The following is a 21,194-nucleotide window of genomic DNA, read 5'->3' as shown; positions in this document are numbered from 1 at the left end:
GCGCGCCTGTCGGGGTGATCGGGACTACAAGTCCCAAGAAACCCTGCGCTCGCGGGGCACGTGAGAGGGTGAGATGCCAATACCAACGGGCTTAAATAACGACAGGATTTTTAATGTATATATATGGGATCTGTATTTAATTGAGTTATAATGAATAAGTCTCGGTTTTCAGTCAATCAAAGAGGCAGGATTTATTTTTGTGAATGGGGAGGACAGGTGGCGGTTGGTGGCCGCGTTCAGCGATGTGATTGGCCGCCCCGGGTGCTCGTGCTGCCTCTGCTGGGGAGCAAAGGTCATTTTGGGGCTGGTGCTCACCTTTGACCCCATCCCCCCCTTAGCCAAAGGGCTCAGCCATGGGCCTGTTCTCCTGCCTCGTCCTGTCCCCGCTGTTTCTCTGCCTCTTCTCCGACTGGGCGCAACTTTCCCTCTGTTTTCCCCAGTCCTTTGACAGCGATTTCACTTTCACTCTGCCGGCTGGCCACAAGGAATGTTTCTACCAAACCATGAAGAAAGATGCCACCCTGGAAATTGAGTATCAGGTCGGCCACGGTCAAGCTTCCTCATGAGGTTTTGTTTTAAATATTTGGGAAAGAAATCGCCGGGGTTTTCATTTGTTTCGTAATAGTAACACCCCTCCCTTAGCGCTGTGGATGTACCTACACCAAATGGACTGCAATGGTTCAAGGAAGTGGCCCACTGAGGACACTTTAGGGTACGAGTGGAATTTGGGTAGTGGGTTGTGGTTTGAGGTTGGTAGGTAGATGGTGAGCCAGAGGCTTTATAATCAACCACTCAATAACTGTATGAGGTCCCTACCTTGGGAAATTTTCAAAGTTTATTTATTAGTGTCATAAGTGGGTGCACATTATAATCATAGAACCTCTACAGTGCAGAAGAAGGCCATGTGGCCTATCGAGTCTGCACCAACAATCCCACCCAGATCCTATCCCCGTAACCCCACAAATCTTTCTAACCTACACAACCTGAGACATTAAGTGGCAATTTAGCATAGCCAATGCACCTAACCTTCCATGAGTTACTGTGAAAATCCCCTAGTTGCCACATTCTGGCACCTGTTCGGGTACACTGAGGGAGAATTTAACATGACCTAACCAGCACATCTTTTGGACTGTGGAATGAAACCAGAGCACCAGGAGGAAAACCATGCAGACATGGGGAGAACATGCAGACTTCACACAAGCAGTAACCCAAGCCAGGAAGTGAGCCTGGGTCCCTGGTGCTAAGAGGCAGCAGTACTAGCCACCGTGCCATCCATGATGCTCCATGCTATTCCCTACCATACAATTACACACTTCAGAACCAAATCTCCAAATCCCCTCACCCTATATACTCCCTCAACAGCCTCTTCCCCCAAATTCCTCAGCAGCCCCTTTTGCCAACTCTTGTTCCCCTTCCCCTCTACCAGGTGCCAAAATTATGACTCCCCTGATTCTAGACCCAGTCTCTGGGTCCTTCTTGGCAGGGACTTTGCCCTCCTCCCACTGCCCAGGGCCTGTCTGCTGCTCCTTTTCACAATCTTTCCCTTCCCTGTGCCATGCCAAATCTCGCAAGCTTTGGTAACTTAGCTTTCAGAGCAATTCCAGACCTCACGTCTGGCTCAGATTGCACCCCATGTGCAGGACCACAGATGTAAACACAGAAACCAAAGATGGGATTTCCCAACAGTCTCCCTCACTGTCCAAGAAATATGGGATGAATGGTATGAGGGTAACCAAATGAAAGGCAGGCCAAAACATATAATTATGGGAGGATCGTGTCAAATACAGGATGGTTGGTCACCCTGGGATTCACCACCGCCTTCTCAAGGACAATTGGGAATGGGCAACAAACATTAACCTTGACAGTGACATCCATGTTCCATGAAAGAATTAAAAAAGTAATGTTTTAGTGTAATGTGGAGAACGCATGTTTGTGAAGCTGAATGTCTTTGCAGCACAATTGGAAGTGCAAATGTGAGTACCTGAGATTTCAATTGCGAGACATATAGGATTGCAAATTTGGCTCCTGTACTTAGTGTTGTCATCATAAGGTACCTAAATTGCAAGGTTGGGTTCTTGATGTTCCAACTGTGGATTGGAGAATGGTTGACTACCTGAGATCGCAGTTACAAGGCGTTTTAAAATTTCCATCCAGAGCAGCGGGGGTGACGGGGAGACAGGAGGACCTCCTCATAAGCCAGATTCTGGGCCTGGCCAAGGTCCAGTCGAGGAAGTTGTCCGAACTACTGTCTATCCCTCTACCATGGCTACTTTCACAGCCAAGTAGCCCTAAAGAGGGAGCATACAACATCCACCAGTATGCTTCGGGCCTACTGTGACTGCCAGGCGTGGCTGATCACCATCTCCGGTCATTATATTTTAGTTTGATTAGTTAAGGTTTCTTTGATGTTTTGTTGTAGATACAATGCCCTACCAGAGGCTGTCACCCATCTTCAATTTGTTTAATTTATTGATCATTTGCTTCACTCAAAATAACACACGACTTAGATGGGATTGCAGTATTGCATGTGCAAATGAAATACCATCTACCCTGATAACCTATCACCCCCTTGCTTACCATGAATCTATACACTTCTGCCTTAAAAATGTTCAAAGATTCTGCTTCCACCACCTTTTCAGGAAGAGAGTTCCAAAGACACTCAATACTCTGAGAAAAGTTTTTGCCTCATCTCTGTTTTAAATGGATACCTTTTTGAAAAACAGTGACCCCTAATTCTAGATTCTCCACAAGAGGAAATATTCTCTCACATCCACTCTGTCATGACCACTCAGGATTTTATCTGCTTCAATCAAGTCACTTCTTCCACTTCAAAACTTCAATGCATACAAGCCTGGCCTGTCCAACCTTTACACGTAAGACAGACCACCAATTCCGGGTATTATTCTGGTAAGCCTTCTCTGTACTGCTTCCAATGCAGAGCAGAAACTCACCAAGCCTCCAGAGCCAGCACCTTCCACACTCAGGCCCACTACCATCTAGGACGACAAGACTGGAGACACATGGGAACACCACCACCTGGAAGTTCTCTGCAAAGTAACTCACTGTCCTGACTTGAAATGTATCATCATACCTTCTCTATTACCAAAATCCTGGAACTCCATCCCTAACAGCACTGTGGCTGTACCTACACCACATATATGGATTGCAGCAGTTCAAGAAGGCAGCTCACCACCACCTTATAATGCAGGAGGAGGCCATTTGACCCAATGAGTCTGCAATGACCACAATCCCGTCCAGGCTCTATCTCATAACCCCATGTATTTACCCTGCTAATTCCCCTGACACTAAGGGTCAGTTTAGCATGGTCAATCAGCCTGACCCACATCTTTGGACTGTGGGAGGAAAACAGAGTACCAAAGGAAACCCACACAGACACGGGAGACGTGCAAACTCTGCACTGACAGTGACCCAAACCAGGAATTGAACCTGTGACCCTGGTGCTGTGAGGCAGCAGTGCTAACCTACTATGTCATCTTCTCAAAGGAAGTTAGGGATCTGCAATTAATGATCGCTTCACTAGCTGAGCAATAAATGCTGCGTGTCCCATGAATGACTGAAAAAATACATACCTTCTCTGGATCTAAATTACTGCAAAAAACTACTGCCCAAAAGCCAGTTTGAGAAATCTGTTCCATTGTTGCAGTGATTCAGGGTAGCTCTTACTAGTATATACATTTATTATAACTGAATGCTCATTGTGAAAATAAATCTGTTTCAGATCCATGTGGTGTTTTTGTTTTGGAATAGTAGACAATTTTACAAAAACATGGTTTGCCAGTATAATTTGTGACTGTCCCATTTGTTTCTAGTTTTTATCCTCGCAATAACTGGTGCAGAGTAAAAATTTATACATTCAATCTAGAATGGAGTCCTCAAATTATGATGTGCATAGGTTTCCAATTAACTTGTTTTAATTGTAGAATAAAGTGTATATTTCCAGGAGCCAGGTATACTGGAATGACTGAAAATCTTACATTGCCATCCATTCAGTCCTGCACTGAGGGATGCATTCTCCTCTGTACGTCGTATAGTCAACCACAGCAACAGAAATTTATATAGCATCTTTAACGTCATTAATGGTACTTCACAGGAGCATGATATAAATAAAATATGACTAAAGTGATATTGGATCAATGATCAGAAGCTTGGTCAAAAAGGAGGCTTTCAGAAATAGTATAGAGGAAAAAGAGGCATAGGGAAGGAATTCCAGGGCATGGAGCAACTGAAGTTACAGCTACTAATAGTGGAGTAATTATGATTGGGAATGACCTCACGTTCACAGCGAGCAGATTGTGGGAGACTAGTCAGGAGTGTATTGGAGTGGTTAAGCCTAGAGATAGTGAAGGTACAGATGTAAATAGACTGAACCAGGAATGAACTTGAGTGATATTACCAGGGTGACTATAGACGGTCTTGGTGATGACATGAATGTGAGCTCAGAAGCTCATAAGAACATAAGAAATAGGAGCAGGAGTAGGCCATCTAGCCCTTCGAGCCTGCCCCGCCATTCAGTAAGATCATGCTCATGTCAGGGTCAAATATAACATTGAGTTTGTGAACAGTCTGGCTTAACATCAGACTGTTGCGAGGGCGAGGGATGGAATTAGGAGCTAGAGAACAAAGAATCCAAAACAATGGCTTCAGTCTTCCCAATATTTAATTGGAGCAAGTTTCTGCTGATCCATCTCTGGACGTTAAATAAGCATTCTGAAGAGGTGATGTTGATTTAGAGCATGTGAAAAACTTAATGCACTGTCCTCGGATGATATTGCGAAGGGGCACCATGTAGATGAGATATAGGAGAGGGTCAAGGATAGATCTTTGGGGGACATCAGTGGTCATGGTACAGGCAGAGGAAGAGAAACCATTGCAAGTGATTCTTATAGCTTCAGTTAGGTAAGAATGGAACATGTGAAAGCAGATGCTCCCAGCTAGATGACAACAGAGAAGTATTGGAGGAGAATGGTGTGGTCAACAGTGTCAAAGGAAGCAGCCAAGTCAAAAAAGACAAGGACAGAACGTTTTTCTTTGTCAGAGTAACACAGGATGTCATTTGTGACTTTGATAAGCAGGAGCAGAAACCTCATTCGATAGATTCAAACATGGAGTTCCACAAAAGATGGGAACAGAATGAGAAGGCAACAGCACATTCAAGGACTTTGGAGAGGAAGGGAAGGTTGAAGATGGAATAGCAGTTTGCAAGGACAAGGGGGTTTTATTTGAGTGGTGATGACAACAGATTTGAAGGAGACAGGGACAACACATGAAACCATTTACAGTATTGGTAATGAGGGTATCAGGAGGGGAGGCATGGTGATCAGTAGTGGAAACAGAATGCGAGTCTCATTATCCAGATGAGCTCAGGAAGGGAGTGAAGAAAGATAGGAAAGAAACTAGATAAAGATGTTGGGGCAGGGGAGAGCATTAAAGGAGGTTTGGCCAGACAGGCTAGTGGAAAGGAGGGACTCGGCAGAGGCAGCTGATTGGATTATCTCAATATTAGTGATAAAGAAGTCTACAAATTTGGAAGTAAGACCCAATAGTGTTTCATGTGATGCAACTAGATTTAGCGATGCATGGCTAAACCAGTTTTCCATTGTATTTTCAGGACTACATCCTTTAGACTTGAGGGGGAGAGATGATGGCTGTGCCAACAGAATGGCTAGGGTGAGAGAGAGTGATGGTTTTACTGCGGATTCGGACATCAAGGACAGAAGTGAGGGCTTGGGTAAGAAAATCAGTATTAAAGAGAGCGGTGTGCGAGAGTGACACAAGGTGATAATTTGAGATGGCCCTATCAGTGATTTAAATTATTGGACTAGTAAAGTCTAAGACCAACCCAGGAATATGGATTGAGAAGTTTTAGGGATGATAAAAAGGCATTTGTTGAGTTAGATGAGTAGAGATGGAAGTTGAAATGATGATAAGTCATTCAGTGGCGAGGTTGAGGGAGGAAAACAGTGGAGAGATCTGTGTCACCATTCTCTCTGGGAGGGAGATACAAAGTGATGATTTTGAGTCAAGAGTTGAGAGGGTGGAAAAGATGAGATTCTCAAAAGAGGGGGTGTGTCGGGCAAACGATGATCTTGTGATAAGTTGTTGGAAGATAAAGCCAGACATTTAAGGAGGAAAGTGTCATCACCCCTCACCAGGTTTCAGTTAAGAGCATGATGTTAATGCATTCGTCAACAGTAAGTTCCTGTATGACAAGGGCCTTGTTTACTAATGGATGGACACTCTGGAGGGAGATGCACAGAAGGATGGTGAGAGCTGATCCACCAGCAGAGTCCACAAGGTGAGCAGTGGGAATGGTGAGGTGGATAGGAAAAAGACAAGTAAAGTTAGCCTCCAGTAGGTGGGAAGTTCAATGAGAAAAGTGGACTGGGGCATTTCAGATTGCTTGTAATGAACCATTGCTGAGTGCCTCTGTGGGCCTATTAGAGGTTGCCTAGAAAGACAGCAAGAAGTTGTAGGTTTATGTAAGACAGAGCTAAGCCTCGGACAGTGGCAAGAAAACAGCAAGATTGAGGAGTGTTGAAGGGTTGTGGTAGGGAATTCAGTGTGTCGAGTACCTGAACAAGGAGAAGTGAAAGGAAAAGTTACAATAGGAAAGAATCCAGGAGAAGTGAAGAGAAAAGAAGATAAAAGAGCGAGCAAAGGTGGAAATAGAGTGAGGGACTTGGGTCTGGTGCAGCCAAACTGCAAGTGGATGCATGGAGAGTGCAAGTGACTTAGGCCTAATTAGATAAAAATTAGAAAACATTAAAACATAAACATGCAATTGGAAAATAGAAAATGATGAATATGAAGGAGTCTGGAAGTAAAGTTAAAGATCCTGTGGTGGAACAGTAATGACTTAGCAAAGATGGAACCAGCATGAAGCATCAATGAGCTCTTGCCTGGTGAAATGAGTTCAGTCTGGGAGCTGCTTCAGAGTATCGGCAATAGGAACGAAGATCCACAAGGTGTACAGACTCATTGCCAAGTCAAGGGCCAAAAGCAGTGGAGAATTTCTCTCTGGAAGAAATATATCTCAGTGAGTTTTTGATATCTGCTTTGACTTCCTGAGTGCAGTTAACAGTTCAAGTCAACAAGAATTGGTTTTACATAGTTCCCAGCAGCTTGGAGACTGGAACTGGCAGAGATGCTGTCACATTCACATCTGATTAATGATGCGTATTGCTAGGGGATCCCAAAGAAAACTAAAGCATTAAAGTGAAGTAGGGTCAGTCACAGATTTGTGTTAATCTGATGGTTTGGTTAGTTAATTTGTATATGAAAAATTGCCTTCATCTTTATATGCTACTGGCCAGTTATGTTATTTGGTGAATCACTGATCAGACAGTTCATTCCTTACTATCACTTGCCCCCATAGATCAGGGGCATAGATCAGCTAGATAGTCAATATCTTTTCCCAAAGATAGGGGAGTCTAATACTAGAGGGCATAGGCTTAAGGTGAGATGGGCAATTCTTTCTCACACAGGGTGGTGAGCCTCCGGAACAAGCGGCCAGAGCTAGTAGTAGAGGTGGGTCTTTTAGAAAGCATTTAGATATTTACGTGGGTAAGATGGGTGTAGAGAGATATGGGCCAAATGCGGGCAATTGGGACTAGCTTAGGGGTTAAAAAAGGGGTGGCATGGACAAATTGGGCCGAAGGGCCTGTTTCCACACTAAACCTCTATGTCTCTATGATTCTCATCATTACATGACATTTCAAATCTTCATCAATATCTATAAGCTACTGTTAGGCCTTGTGTTGTCAAATATGCAATCTCCTGCATTATATGTTCCCCCTCCAGTTCTTATTTGTGACCTACTGGGCATTCTCACCCCATTTGCCATTTGCAGCAGAGAATGCTCCATTTTTTAATTTGAAAGCAATCTCTAATCAAATCTTGCTAAACCTATCTAATTTCGCCTTGGAATCTTTTTGATTTGATTTATTATTATCACATATATTGGTATACGGTGAGAAATGGCTTATTGTGCTAGGCAGACAAAGCATACCATCCATAGAGTGCATAGAGGAGAAGGAAAGGAGAGGGTGCATAATGTGGTGTTACAGTCATAGCTAGGGTGTAGAGTAAGCTCAACTCTTATTCTACACCCAAATCAACTCGACAATGCTGGCTGCATTTCCAAGGCAGTGGGAAAGTGTAGGCAGAGACGATGCATGGGAGGCTGGATTGCATGATGTACTGGCTACATTCACAACTCTTTGTAGTTTCTTGTGATCTTGGTCGGAGCAGGTGGCAGAAACCATAGCAAGTTATGATACATCCAGAAACAATGCTTTCTATGATGCATCTGTAAAGGTCAGTGAGAGGTGTTGGTGAACTTTCTTAACTACAGCATTGGTGTGGAGGGACCAAACAGGTTCTTGCTGATCTGGATACCTAGAAACCTAAAGCTCTTGGCCATTTCCACTTCATCCCTGTTGATATAGACAGGAATATATCCTCCACCACGCTTCCTGAAGTCGATGACTATCTCCTTTGTTTTACTGACCTTGTGGAGAGATTATTGCCATTGCACCATTTTGCCATATTCTCTATCTCTTTCCTGTACTCTGTCTTATCATTGTTTAAGATCCGATCCACTGTGGTGGTATCATCAGCAAATTTGAAAATCGAGTTGGAGTGGAATTTGGCCACTCAGTCATAAGTGTATAAAGAGTATATGAGTCCCTTGTGTTGAAGGTGCTGAGTAGATACAAGTTGTGGTCAAAGAGTGACTTGGTTATGAAATAAATGTGTCAATCTTTTTACCTTAGCTCATCAAATAATTGAAATGCCTGTTGTTTTGTGGACCTCCATTCAAGATGTAACATCAAACAAACTGCAAGAAGAATATGAAGTACTGATGAGAGAGAATCAGGGATAAAAGAAAATGCCCAAAATAAGGATTGATAAATATTGGAGAAAAATGTTGGAGTAAATGTACAAAAAAGCACTTCAAGAACCTATCTGCCACGTTACTTCAGAACAAGCCCACGGACACCATTGCACTCAGTTTCATAGTCAGGAGTCTTGCTTTGGAGCTCATCCAAGATTAAAGATAGCTCATCTTTAAGAAGCATTGAAATACTTAAGTGAGGCTGCTCCTACTGACAGAACTTAACTCCTGATAGCCAGTTGGTGAAGGACATAGCTGGAGCTAACCTTGATTCAGTTTAGATTTATTCAGAGTGAAATATTACAAGTAAACACCTCCCAACTCAAACACACTGCAGTGTCAGTGAGAAGTGTGTCTTTATTTTCTCTTTTGAGAAGTATAAATTGTCAATAAATAAAGGGGTGACAGCCCCTGTTGGGCATTGTGATTGAAACAAAATGTCAAAAGGAAACTTAATTAACTAAGCCAAAATGTCATTATCAGTGTGTTGATGACCCCAACCCCCATGACACCCACTGGTCACAAAAGTGTCTCTCAATAACCTCCACCTGAATATAGTTAACCGCATTTGAAATACAATTGTCATGAGACCGCTTGTGAAATTAGACATCATCTGATGTTGGATATTCACTTTTCTGACCTGCCATCGCTGTGCACCAAAGTCTTGCTTGACATGTGGCATTGCAAAACCAACCAAGGGTACGTGTGCAATGAATCTAGGAGTCCTCGAGTCTGGAACATTCATCTGTGTGAGGAAAAATATGCCTCTGCAAGAAGTTTACACACAACTTTACAGGAAAACAGGAGCCTTAATTACATGAGTGAAATGTATTCTTGTGACTATCATTGACAATATTGTCTTTCTTGACGAATCTGTGCACTTTGTTGTCCCAATACCCCAACTAAGAAAAATCCAACAAAAAATGTTCTTCAGAAAGGCGAAACTAAAAATATCACCTAAATTATAGCAAAGAAAAGAAACTTAAATGTTTAAAGTTTATTTATTAACCTCAAAAGTAGGTTTACATTAACACTGCAATGAAGTTACTGTGAAAATCCCCTAGTCTCCACACTCTGGTGCCTGTTCGGGAATACTGAGGTAGAACTTAACATGGCCGAGCCACCTAATCAGCACATCTTTCAGACCGTGGGTGGAAGCCGGAGCTTTGGAAGGAAACCCACGCAGAGATGGAGAGAACATGCAGACTCTGCACAGACAATGAGCCAAGCTGGGAATTGAACCCGGGTCCCTGGTGCTTGAGGCAGCAGTGCTAACCACTGCGCCACCGTGTTGCTAGTGTCAGGGGTGTACTCCAGTCCCTGTGGTGCCATTTGGATTGAGAAAGTTTCAGGTGTACAGGATCACCCAAATGCAAACAAAGCCACGGAAGAGAGGCAGGCTGTCAGTACAACCACCTGTCTGGGCGGTGTCCAAACTGGTCATTTGGCAATGTGGCTTTACTTCAAAATGTTACGTTCAGAATTTACTGGTTCACTGTGACCTAGCACCACAAATACTGGGATGACCCAACAGCTCAAAGGTTTTCCAGGACTGAACTTTGTGATTTAGTTTATAATGACTCACAGACCACAAAATCTGCCTATGTGGCAGGTGGATTTTCAAAATGCCCCGTGACGCATGCATCAAAGTTTAATTTAGATATATTACAATACAATTCTCTGAAGCTTTTCAAAGATTAGTTTATTAAATGGAGCTTCATCAATTTGAACTGAAGCTCCAAATTATGTTCCTATTCACCCCCTCAAATTCAACTGAGACTATTTAACAAAAGCTATTATTAGTCCTCTGCTTCTCTTTCCTTTCCATCATTTCCCCAGGACAACTATCTTTCCATTTCTGATGCAGTGTAACCACTTTACATTCTTTTAGAATGTAAGTAGAAGGAGCTCCAACCTGGATGAATTGCAAAACAACCAGTCAATCCAGTTTTTTGTTCTGTGTAATTTGACTGCAAGTTTTATGAGCCCATTTCCACTTCAAATTTAACTTGCCTTATTGTCAAAATGTTCCTTCACCTGTTTATCAACATTTTTGAGGATGGTGGTTGCCATTTCTCCTGAGAGAATTTGAATTTATATATTTATACCCAAAGCTGGTCAGTGTGCTACGCTTCCAAAATGTAATTTTTCTTCTGTTGCTTTTATAATCCTTTTTTAAAAAAAACTTTTTTTAGGTTATGTTTTGACTACTGGACTTGGGGAGTGGAGGTGGGGTGGGGGTTTATTTTAAACTGATTATTTTCGCATTGATCGGGCAAATTGACCCAAATCGCAGTAATTTAACATCAACTCACATTCATTGACAATATGGTTTATATCTGTTCATACAAAGTGTTGTTGAGCGTAATGTCCTTTTTACTTGTTTCTCTGCACCCTCTAAGACTTTGTTTTGAATATATATATAAATTAAAATATTATGTTTAACATTTAGTTGTGTGTAGGTATCATTGCTATTACTGAAATTATCTGCAATATTCCACAATATGATATCCTGCCTCATTCAATGTAATAGCTAGCCTTTGGCACTTGCATTAAGTTGAAACACCTGCGCAAGTTTATTAAAAACGCCATAATTTTATCCAAAGCATTGTAAATTACTGACTGGGACCTTACTTTGCCAGCGTAACTCAAACATCTCAAAACTGTACTGGAACAATCCTTTTTGATGATGTGCTTCAGAAAGTGTGCCATTTTGCACTATGCATTTCCAGTCATTTAAATAGGACAGTCTGTCAATGCTTTTACAAAACAGAATGAGAGAAAACCTGCCCCGCTGCAAACCACCTGAAGGCTGGCTGTTCTGAATAAGGATCCAGAACCAGGACGGATATTGGTATTACTGGATGAAGCTTTGGTACAGGGGAGTGTCTGATCTAAACCATAATAATATAGTGTAGAACACCTTTTCTACAGTAAAGTAAGCAGCTTTTCAACTAAAAATTAAAAGTTATCTGTTGTTGCTGTATGCAAAAGGAATAAATTGTGCATTGTAAAACTTTACATAACCTCCTTTAGTTTAGCTTTCAAATTACCTGTGAAGAAAGAACACTTGTGTGTCATAGAGCAAACTTGCCTTTATATACATTTATCAAAAACTGCTTTGGAAAATATAATTTAAACTTCTAAAAAATGCAGTCAGCAACTTGCGGTTCAGGGCCACATGCAATCCATCAGGTGAGGCCCACAGGACATTTTGTTGATCATTGCCCCAGGTGCAGGGTTGCCACATTCTGTTGGTTTCCAACCGCTTAGCTTTTCTCTATCAGTATGACTGAAGTGATATGCACTTAAAGCAGGGGCAGGTGAAGTGAAGTGCACGCTGATTGCACGTAACATTGACTGTGAGAGTTGTACGTTCCCTCCGCATCCAACGAAAGTGTAAATATTTCCTTTTTTACTATTTGAAAAAATGTATTTATTAGTCACAAGTAAATTTACATTAACACTGCAATGAATTTACTATGAAAAGTAGACAGAACTATTAATATACAAAAACATGAAGCATTTCTTTTAACTCGTTTAGAAAATTTGGCATGTCTTAAATGGGGTCATGGTGAGCGAACAAGCCTGATTTCAATCTTGCGATGAAAGAGGGCAACTCATGCAACCCACTCAAGCCTAGCTTGCCTATCATTGATCTAAAATCTCAAACTGTAATGCATAGCATATATCTGACTATTTTAACGAGCATAACAGAAAATATCAAGACTTACAAATTGTATTTCTTTGCTCAGTCAGTAATCTGCTGTTGAATTTACAACTGATTCTACTTGAAGCTATTGCTGTCGATCCACCTGATTTCTGCAATTTGCTGATTTACATGGGGGAAATGATACATTGGTGAATACACTGGCAAATCACTCTCCTTGCTATTAATGTGATCAATAGACTGAAAGAAAATTTTGTAATTGCCTGTTTTGAAAAGGTTGAACAACTAAAAATATTTTTGAACGATTAAATATTTTTGCAGACATATACTTAGCAGCATCCATTGATTTTTAATTTCCCCCCCATCTATCATTTAGGTGATTGACGGGGCAGGGCTGGATGTGGATTTCTATATTGCATCACCAAATGGAAACATTTTGTATTTTGATCAGAGGAAGTCTGATGGGGTTCACAGGTAGGTGAAAGCAACAGGGATTCTGCTTTAAGTTATTTGTGTTAAATGAGTCTAGCTCCAGAGGTGTTCTGTTGGTTATTTTGGGTTAAACTTTAAACTGATCAACTCATTAACTTTAGATGTTACGTGTCAAGAACCTTTGTCATCAATGACATAATAGATATGTACTATCGTGTATCAACGATTAAATCTGTCATATTAACAGATCATGATATAGACCTGTATCCTTTTTATGTTTGTATTTTCTATTTAGGAATTATTCGTATATCTATAAATATTTATAGATAATGAATTTTGGTATAAACTGCCGACTTCAGGGCAATGGTGAGATATTGCCTCTCAGTGAGCCAAGGTCATTTAGATTAAATGAATAACGTGGTAGACGATATGTCACCGATGACAGTTACACAATTGAGACTCCAATGCACTAAATCATGAGCAGTTCATATGATCTGCAATGTGTGTATTTCCTCCCCCACCCCTACCCCCAATTTTTATCATGCAGCCTTTAGCTAAAACCTTGGCAGCAGGACCTTCAAGTAGTCCTCTAGACAATCTAAAGCACATTGAGGACTATTAATATACAACTGATGCTGACACCAGATGGTTACTGTGGATAGCTTCTCTGTCTCTTTACCCATGTGAATTGTTGGATATAAAACTGTGTGTCATTACTGTAATGCCGTCCTCAGCTAATACATTGGCAGCAGGAAAAAGGACCTTCAAGTGTTTTTTTTCCCTAGTTTGTCTCTCTACATCCAGGTCCATTAATATATAATATTGGTTCTCTTTGTTATTAATATGTATGCAAATTGTTGAATATAATTTAAAGATTTGAATTCAAACCCTTTTTGAAGGGCAGTATTGCACAGCTGAAGAGGAAAAAAGGTCTCATAGAGTTCTGAAGAAGTGCCAATCGATATTAAAATAGACTGCAGGTAACAGAAATCTGAAATAAAAACAGCAAATTCTGGAAGTAGTTTAAAGTTTATTTCATTAGTGTCACAAGTGAGTTTACATTGAAGTTACTGTGAGAATCCCCAAGTCAACATACTCCAGCGCCTGCTGGGTTTACTGAGAGAGAATTTAGCATGGCCAACGCATCTAACCAGCATGTTATTCTGATAGTGGGAGGAAACCAGAGCACCTGGAGGAAACCCATGTAGACACGGGGAGAATATGCAAACTCTGCACAGACAGTGACCCAAGTCGGGACTCGAACCCGGGTCTCTGGCACTGTGAGGCAGCCGTGCTAATCACTGTGCCACCGTGTCACCCAAATGCTCAAAGGATTAAAATTGTTTCCAGTCACACACAAATGTCTCACAAAAACTAAAAACTATAGCGTGTATTTACTGATAAATTTAGTTAATAATGATTAAGGCTTTTAATTGTCAAATTCTGATTTAAATTTCACTCTGCATTTCAACAGAGGGCTTCTCCCCCATTACTTATTTAACAATTTATAAAATAGGGCGTAAGTGCATCATTGCAGGAAATAGTGTATTATGGGGATGTCCGATATGACAGAAGCTTCTATCCCATTCGTCATCTGCACTGTTTTCATGTTTGATGAACAAACTTTAAATATTTGAATGTTTCCTCATGCTTAAAAATTTCTCTTCCTTTTTTAGCATTGAAACTGAGAATGGAGACTACATGTTTTGCTTCGACAACTCGTTCAGTTCGATCTCAGAGAAGATAGTTTTCTTTGAGCTTATTCTGGACAACATGGAACCCGAGGACGATGCAAACAGCTGGAAGGATTTTCTACAAGGAGGGGAATTGCTCGATATGAAACTGGAAGATATTCTGGTAGGTGACAGTTTAACCTATCATGTTACTCTGTTACAACTCTTGTTTGAACTGTAAAGAGAAACAAATAGATTGAGCAAAAACAAACATGGCTTAGGTAAGATTGCAACAGCCATTAAGCTCCCCATCTATGTCTGTTACTCCAAGGATGAGAAGTTCCCTCTGTTTAGACAAATTCTGACCTTTGGATCCTGTCTGCCATGAGGGACCTTGTCAAAGGCCTTACTGAAGTCCATGTAGACAACAACTACTGCCCTATCTCATCAATCATCTTCATCACTTCCTCCCCTTCACAAAACCATGTTGCCTCTCACTAATACATCCACTTAGTTCCAAGTGGGAATAAATCCTGTCTTGAAGAATCCTCTCCAGTAATTTCCCTACCACTGATGTAAGGCTCACCAGTCAGTAATTATCTAGATTATTCTTGCTACTCTTCTTAAACAAGGCAACAACTTTGGCTATTCTCCAATCCTCAGGGACCTCCACTGTAGTTATGATGTGGAGATGCCGGTAATGGACTGGGGTAAATACAGCAAGAAGTCTCTCAACGCCAGGTTAAAGTCCAACCAATTTATTTGATAGTAAACTCACAAGCTTTCAGGATTTGCCCCTTCGTCAGGTGAATGGAGAGTTCTGGCCTCAGACAGAGCATATAACAGCACACAGTTTACAGATTACTGATTAGAATGCGAATCTTTACAACTATCCTGCTATTCAAGTAACCCCCGTGACTTGCCTGGGCTTGCAAAATCTCACTTACTGTACTGTCTGGAGACAATATACATCTCTTTAACCAATGCCTAATGCTCTTTCCAGTCACATTGTCTGCATCTTTAAGACTTGAACAGCAGATTAGTTGTAAAGACTCATGTTCTAATCAGTAATCTGTAAACTGTCTGTGCTTTATATGCTCTGTCTGAGGTCAGAACTCTCCATTCACCTGACGAAGGGGCAAACCCCGAAAGCTTGTGAGTTTACTATCAAAAAAATTGGTTGGACTTTAACCTGGTGTTGTGAGACCTCTTACTGTGTTTACCTCCACTGTAGCCAGTAAGGAAACAAAGATTTCTCACAAGGCCCCAACAGTTGCCTCCCTTGCCTCAGTATTCTGGGGTATATCCCATCAGGCGCTGGGGACTTGTTTATCTTGATATTTCTCAAGAACCCCGATACCATCTCCTTTTTGATCTCAACATGATTCAAACTATCTGCATATACTTTCCCAGACTCATCATCCACCAAGCCCTTCTCTTTGGTGAATACGGATGCAAAGTATTCATTTAATACATCACCCATTTCCTCTGGCTCCACGCATAGATTCCCTCCCTTACCCTTGAGTGGGCCAACCCTCTCCCTGGCTACTCTCTTGCTCTTTATATTAAAAGCCTTGTTTTACTTTGACTTTGATTGCACGTCTGTAAGCGTATAAGATATCAGTGGCCAAGACCAAAAATATATATAACAAGTTATAAATCTTAAAGCAAGATTAAGAACAGGAAAAGACAGTTGCTTGATATAAAAAGATAGATTATTTTGACACCTATTGCAAGAGAAGATGTGGCACAGAATCTACAATGCAAAATCCCTAAGTATTAAATTTTCCAATATAATAACTGAATAACTCAAAATCTCAGATATTCTTAATTGTCTGTTGAATTCATTATGCCCCAGTAAGGTGCACATATTAATTTGGAACGTACTGGTTCTGTGTACATTTCCAAAATCTCTGTATTTGAATATGTCTCCAGTTACTTTGTGAAATTGCTCTTTTAGTAAACACACTGATGTGGGATTCAGCTGTCTGATTGTTTTTCTAGTTTCAAGTCCTAGTCTGAGAATAATATTTGAAAGAATAAAAGCACCGTGGCAGGTTGGAAAACTAGTATGGATCCTTTTTTAGATTTCCTGTCATTTTAGTTCAGCAAATTCACCCAGCCTCCTGTCCCTCCTGCTCCATCAGCTACTCAGGGATGCATATCATGTGCTTGTTAACAATGCTGTCTCTGTTGCTGTGTGATTGAGATTGTTAATGTAGTAATGAGAGATTAAACTTCTGTTTCCCATTGTAGTGGTGGGAGAAACCAGAGGAGAAAAATCCCACTTTAAAAATGCACTGAAGGGCAAATATTGCATCAATGTATGCTTAAACTAATTAAAAAAAGGTATTTACAAAATTGGGCAAGGTGACATTTGTATGAACCTTGCTTGCATTTCAAATATTTCTTCTTAGATAGTGGTGAAATTATAATCATATCAAGAATGTCTTGTTTTATTTCACGTAGTTCAGTTGGCAAAAATGAGTACGCCACTACGGATGCAACTGAGACTGTCTTCAGTATTGAGGGCAATAATCAGCCAAGTGGAAGTATCTTCTGGAGAATTAGGTCATCTTGCCTTTTTGAGAGTGAAGAGCTTTGATTCAGTGGAATTAAATTAAACCTTGACATTGTGAAAAATTAAAGATTATTTAGCTTTTTGCTTCTAGAATTTTATTTTCAGAAATAAAATGTGCTTCTCAATGGAAGTAAAATTGCTACCACTATTTAACTCGTTGTGCAGTTTTTTTTTGTTCTAGCTCAATGTCTTGCAAACTAAAATGTCTGACCTTTTTTGTGTTTTTATTTAGCAATCGATAAACAATGTGAAAGGCAGACTTAGCAAAAGCAACCAGATTCAGGGGCTGCTTCGAGCTTTCGAGGCACGGGATCGGAACCTGCAAGAAGGAAACTATGATCGGGTAAATTTCTGGTCGGTAGTGAACCTGGCTGTGATGATCACAGTGTCCTGTCTTCAGGTGTACATGTTGAAAAATTTATTCAACGACAAGAGAAGAAGCCGCACGTAGCGCCCGGAAAATAATTGTTACACCACAACAAAAGATGATGCCTGGAAGGCCACAGCAATTATTTTCATTGGTGTATGCAGAAATTTCCTTATTGTAATTTTTTTTTTAAAAAGCCCCATCACGTTCAATAGGACTATTAACTAAGCAACATTTTGGTCAAAATAGAGGAGCGTAATTGTAATCATTTGAGAGAATGAATGGACATGCCTGAACCTTCAATCCTGTCAGTGTTCCAAACTAAGGACTTAAAGCCTTAATATCATTGCCAAATAAAATCGATGGTTTATACTGGCACACTGATGGGAGGAGTAATGCTGGGATTATCAGCATTGGCAATTTACTGTATTCTGAAAGCTGTTTTGGTCAGAGATAGTTTGTGTAACTAACTTTCCAAATTACGTTGTCATTTCTGGAACGGTTTAGTACATGTTGGAAAAATATTTGATTTGAACGCCTGGGTTTCTCTGTTCGAGTGTCATGGATCCTTTTAAAACACCGAGGCCTGTTGCGTATGGGAAATGGTGCATTGTGAATTCAACCTGAGTGTTTCACACTCTGCACAGCAACACCACTGTTAAAGTAGTGATATGTACTGACCGGGGCCAAAGTATAACGCATTCAGACCACTAGGTCTGCCATTTGTTTTTAATAATTTGATTTGATTGTTACCAGAGAAGTTTACACACTGTAGAAATAATGTAAGATGCCATAGTGAACATTTATGTGCTGCAGAAAGGCTGATCTTAACAGAAACTGTGGGGGTGCAGTCAGCAGTGACCTCCATTTTAAAGCTAGCCCAGTTATTCTATCAGTCTGTGTAACATTTTAGATGAAAAATCTTTGAAGCCAAAATATAAGGAAACAAACAGCAGATGGACTTTAATGCTTATAAAGACTTGGTGAAACTGAAAATACTCTGTGGTCCAGAGCATTTCACTGAAATCTCTGTTGTCATCTGACCTCATTTGGTTTGGGGATAATTTTTTAATCTCTTGCTTTCGTATGCATTTATGAGAGAGCAAAGATTTATTGTTGATGATATAACCAGAAACATCCAGTTGTGATTTTGGCTTCAGGAACAATGTGATTGAGACAAATGTATGTAATTTCATAGAAAATCAAACATCTGTCTGTCTACACTTAAAGCAGAAGCAGTATTATTTGTTAATGCCTTCATTGTTGTTTCCTTGAAACCATATTACCTGAAAAACAACTTGCTTGACTTCTTCAAACATGTTTTAATCACATTATAATTAATGACTATTTTCATTTTTCCCCTATTGTTTTATAACAAAACTGTGAACTTGGACAGACTGTGTGGCTGTTTAGGATACATACTTTGAAATGACTTTTAAAGGCACTTTTCTATTGACTACTTGTTTCCCACTTGTTTCGGAGATAAAGCTACATGCTTGCTCTTTTGTTTCTGGCTCGGTGTTGGTCACATTAGGTTCCATTGTGGAATACCAAGATTCAGCAGCTGAATGAGTGAAAGCATTGAAGTTTGGTTTTCTCCCCCAGCCTTTACATTCATGAATCAGGCAATCTTAATCCAAAGTGTTTGCAGGTCTACAACGCTCTGTGTTAGTGGCACAGACAAGCTGTAGAATGCAGCAGATAAAGGAAGACACAGCTTTAATGTACAAGAGTCATAAACCAGCTGTAATATGTGCGTGGATACCAAATTTAAATTGCAAAAAAGTTTTGAAAACCCTACAATAACCGTTGAGTTTTTATCTTGTGCTGAATTGTTCTACTTTAGAGCTGCCAGGACTCAAAATCGCAACCAAGAGCCTGAAAGAAATATGGTCCGAGACAGACCATCTGGTGATATTCTTTAGAAATGTTACTCATGAAAGGGTCACAGTGTCTGTATACTGGTACTAATTGTGAGGAAAGTTTTTTTTTATAAATGTCTTGGAAATCTGACTCTCCTTGTATTTACAAAAAGACTGGGTTCTACTCTGGGTAAGAAGATGATAATGAAATCAAAATTGCATTAATTGTTTTACCGGTGCATCTAATCTTGGTGTAGCACTCAAGTTTTAAATTGGGCCAAGTCTTGCCTGAATACTAATGATCCATCTCTGTGGCCATTTATAGATTTGATGGCCCATTAGCCTACAGTGAAATTTAGTCAGCTTGGCAGTAAGTTTCAAGCGATCATGAAGTTTTATTTTTATCATTTAGAAACTAACCTTTTCAAGTATTTCTGTTGATGCCTTTTTTGAAATTAGATAGAATCCTCAGCTGCTTAGCTAAGAAAACAATTTTGTGATTGTATAGAAAAAAAGGGCTTTGCATATAACCAAACCTATCAGGCTGTGGTTGACTTATTCCAGCGACTGAACTTTTTAGGAAGTGCCTCCGTGTTTTTTATACAATTTATGTGAGCAGCAAGTAGAGGAAGTGTTGATTGTACAGGCACAACTGACAACTGGATATAAGTGCAGTGTAATCATGTTATGCACATGAAGATGTAATTGGCCTCACATATAGTAAGGAATTGATCATTAAAATCTGTATATACATCAGGAAATTAGCTCAAAATGCTTATGAGGTACATCAGACAGTCATTTCTCTTGTCTGAAACTTGATTGCCAAATACTGTGACTTGTAGGTTGCAAATTTAACGCATGTCTGTTGTTGGTATTGTAGGTTTCTATCAGTTCACACTTGTAGAAATTTCAGCTGAACAAGAGGTGTTTGAAATTTCCTGCATCTTATGCACATTTTGCACCGATAATCTTGGAAACTGAAAACTCGGACTTAAATGGATGAACGTTGTCAGTTTTTCTCAATTGAAATAAGTAACTATTTAATTTAGGTGACAAAGCCATAATCATACCCGAGAGCCTATGAAGCCTATCTCAATAATGCTCTTCCAATATGAACATGCATTCAGATGAATTGCAAATACCCCAGTATTAAAGCATTGCAAATTAGGCTGAGCCAAGAAGATCAACCGTTCCATTGCCTTGTGCAAATCTTAAAAATGGTAAATCTTCCATGTAATTAAAACATACTGTTCAAAATGTTTGATTCGAGCATTGGAAATAAAACAATCTTAATTATGTTCTATTTCATTTGTTTGATGTGCTCTTTGTTATTTGAAGAATAAATCCACTTTGGGTTGGATAAGATTAATTCTCAAAGCTGCCAAAGCTAGGAATAAAGCCAGTTAAATCTGAGAAACTTGTTGCCTTCCAATTGTTTTAGTTACTCATTATCCCAGTTCTGGCTTAAAACACTATTGGGTCTTGTTTGTCATCTGTCAAAACTTCTCACTATTTCAGGATCATCCCAGCTTCTTTTCTCAACTGGAAACCATCTTATCAAACCTTTGTTCCCTCACACCCCCGCTTTCACTTTAATAATGTACAAGGAACTCGCTGACTTCTTTGTGACTAAGATCGAGACCATCCAATCAGCTGCCTCTGCCACGTCCCTCTGTTCACGGCAATCACCGT

At 40.3% G+C, this 21,194-nt stretch overlaps 1 protein-coding gene across 2 annotated transcripts; it reads left to right on the top strand.

Moving 5' to 3' along the window:
• The first annotated feature begins 310 nt into the window (after positions 1–310).
• On the top strand, positions 311–20,805 carry tmed5 (transmembrane p24 trafficking protein 5). 2 transcript variants are annotated; one of them, XM_080195913.1, is made up of 4 exons: positions 311–539; positions 12,964–13,061; positions 14,696–14,876; positions 17,506–20,805. In XM_080195913.1, exons 1-4 carry the CDS (start codon positions 354–356, stop codon positions 17,722–17,724), a joined length of 684 nt encoding a protein of 227 aa, XP_080052039.1. In that variant the 5' UTR covers positions 311–353; the 3' UTR covers positions 17,725–20,805. The 2 variants fall into 2 exon arrangements, with proteins under 2 accessions (XP_080052039.1, XP_080052040.1); XM_080195914.1 differs by having other exon boundaries at positions 386–567.
• The last annotated feature ends 389 nt before the right edge of the window (positions 20,806–21,194 follow it).

The sequence above is a fragment of the Carcharhinus amblyrhynchos genome, chromosome 9 (assembly GCF_965287045.1).
Source record: "Carcharhinus amblyrhynchos chromosome 9, sCarAmb.v2.hapA, whole genome shotgun sequence".
In the NCBI taxonomy this organism is placed as follows: Eukaryota; Metazoa; Chordata; class Chondrichthyes; order Carcharhiniformes; family Carcharhinidae; genus Carcharhinus; species Carcharhinus amblyrhynchos.
Note: the sequence above shows the minus strand (reverse complement) of the source record. Positions and strands in the feature narration are given on the sequence as shown.

Bases quoted from the DNA above. Each gene is read 5' to 3' on its own strand.
- tmed5 (XM_080195913.1), top strand. From the start codon at position 354: ATGGGCCTGTTCTCCTGCCTCGTCCTGTCCCCGCTGTTTCTCTGCCTC. The intron at 13,062-14,695 runs GTAGGTGAAAGC...TTCCTTTTTTAG, and splicing joins AAGTCTGATGGGGTTCACAG to CATTGAAACTGAGAATGGAG. The intron at 14,877-17,505 runs GTAGGTGACAGT...GTTTTTATTTAG, and splicing joins TGAAACTGGAAGATATTCTG to CAATCGATAAACAATGTGAA.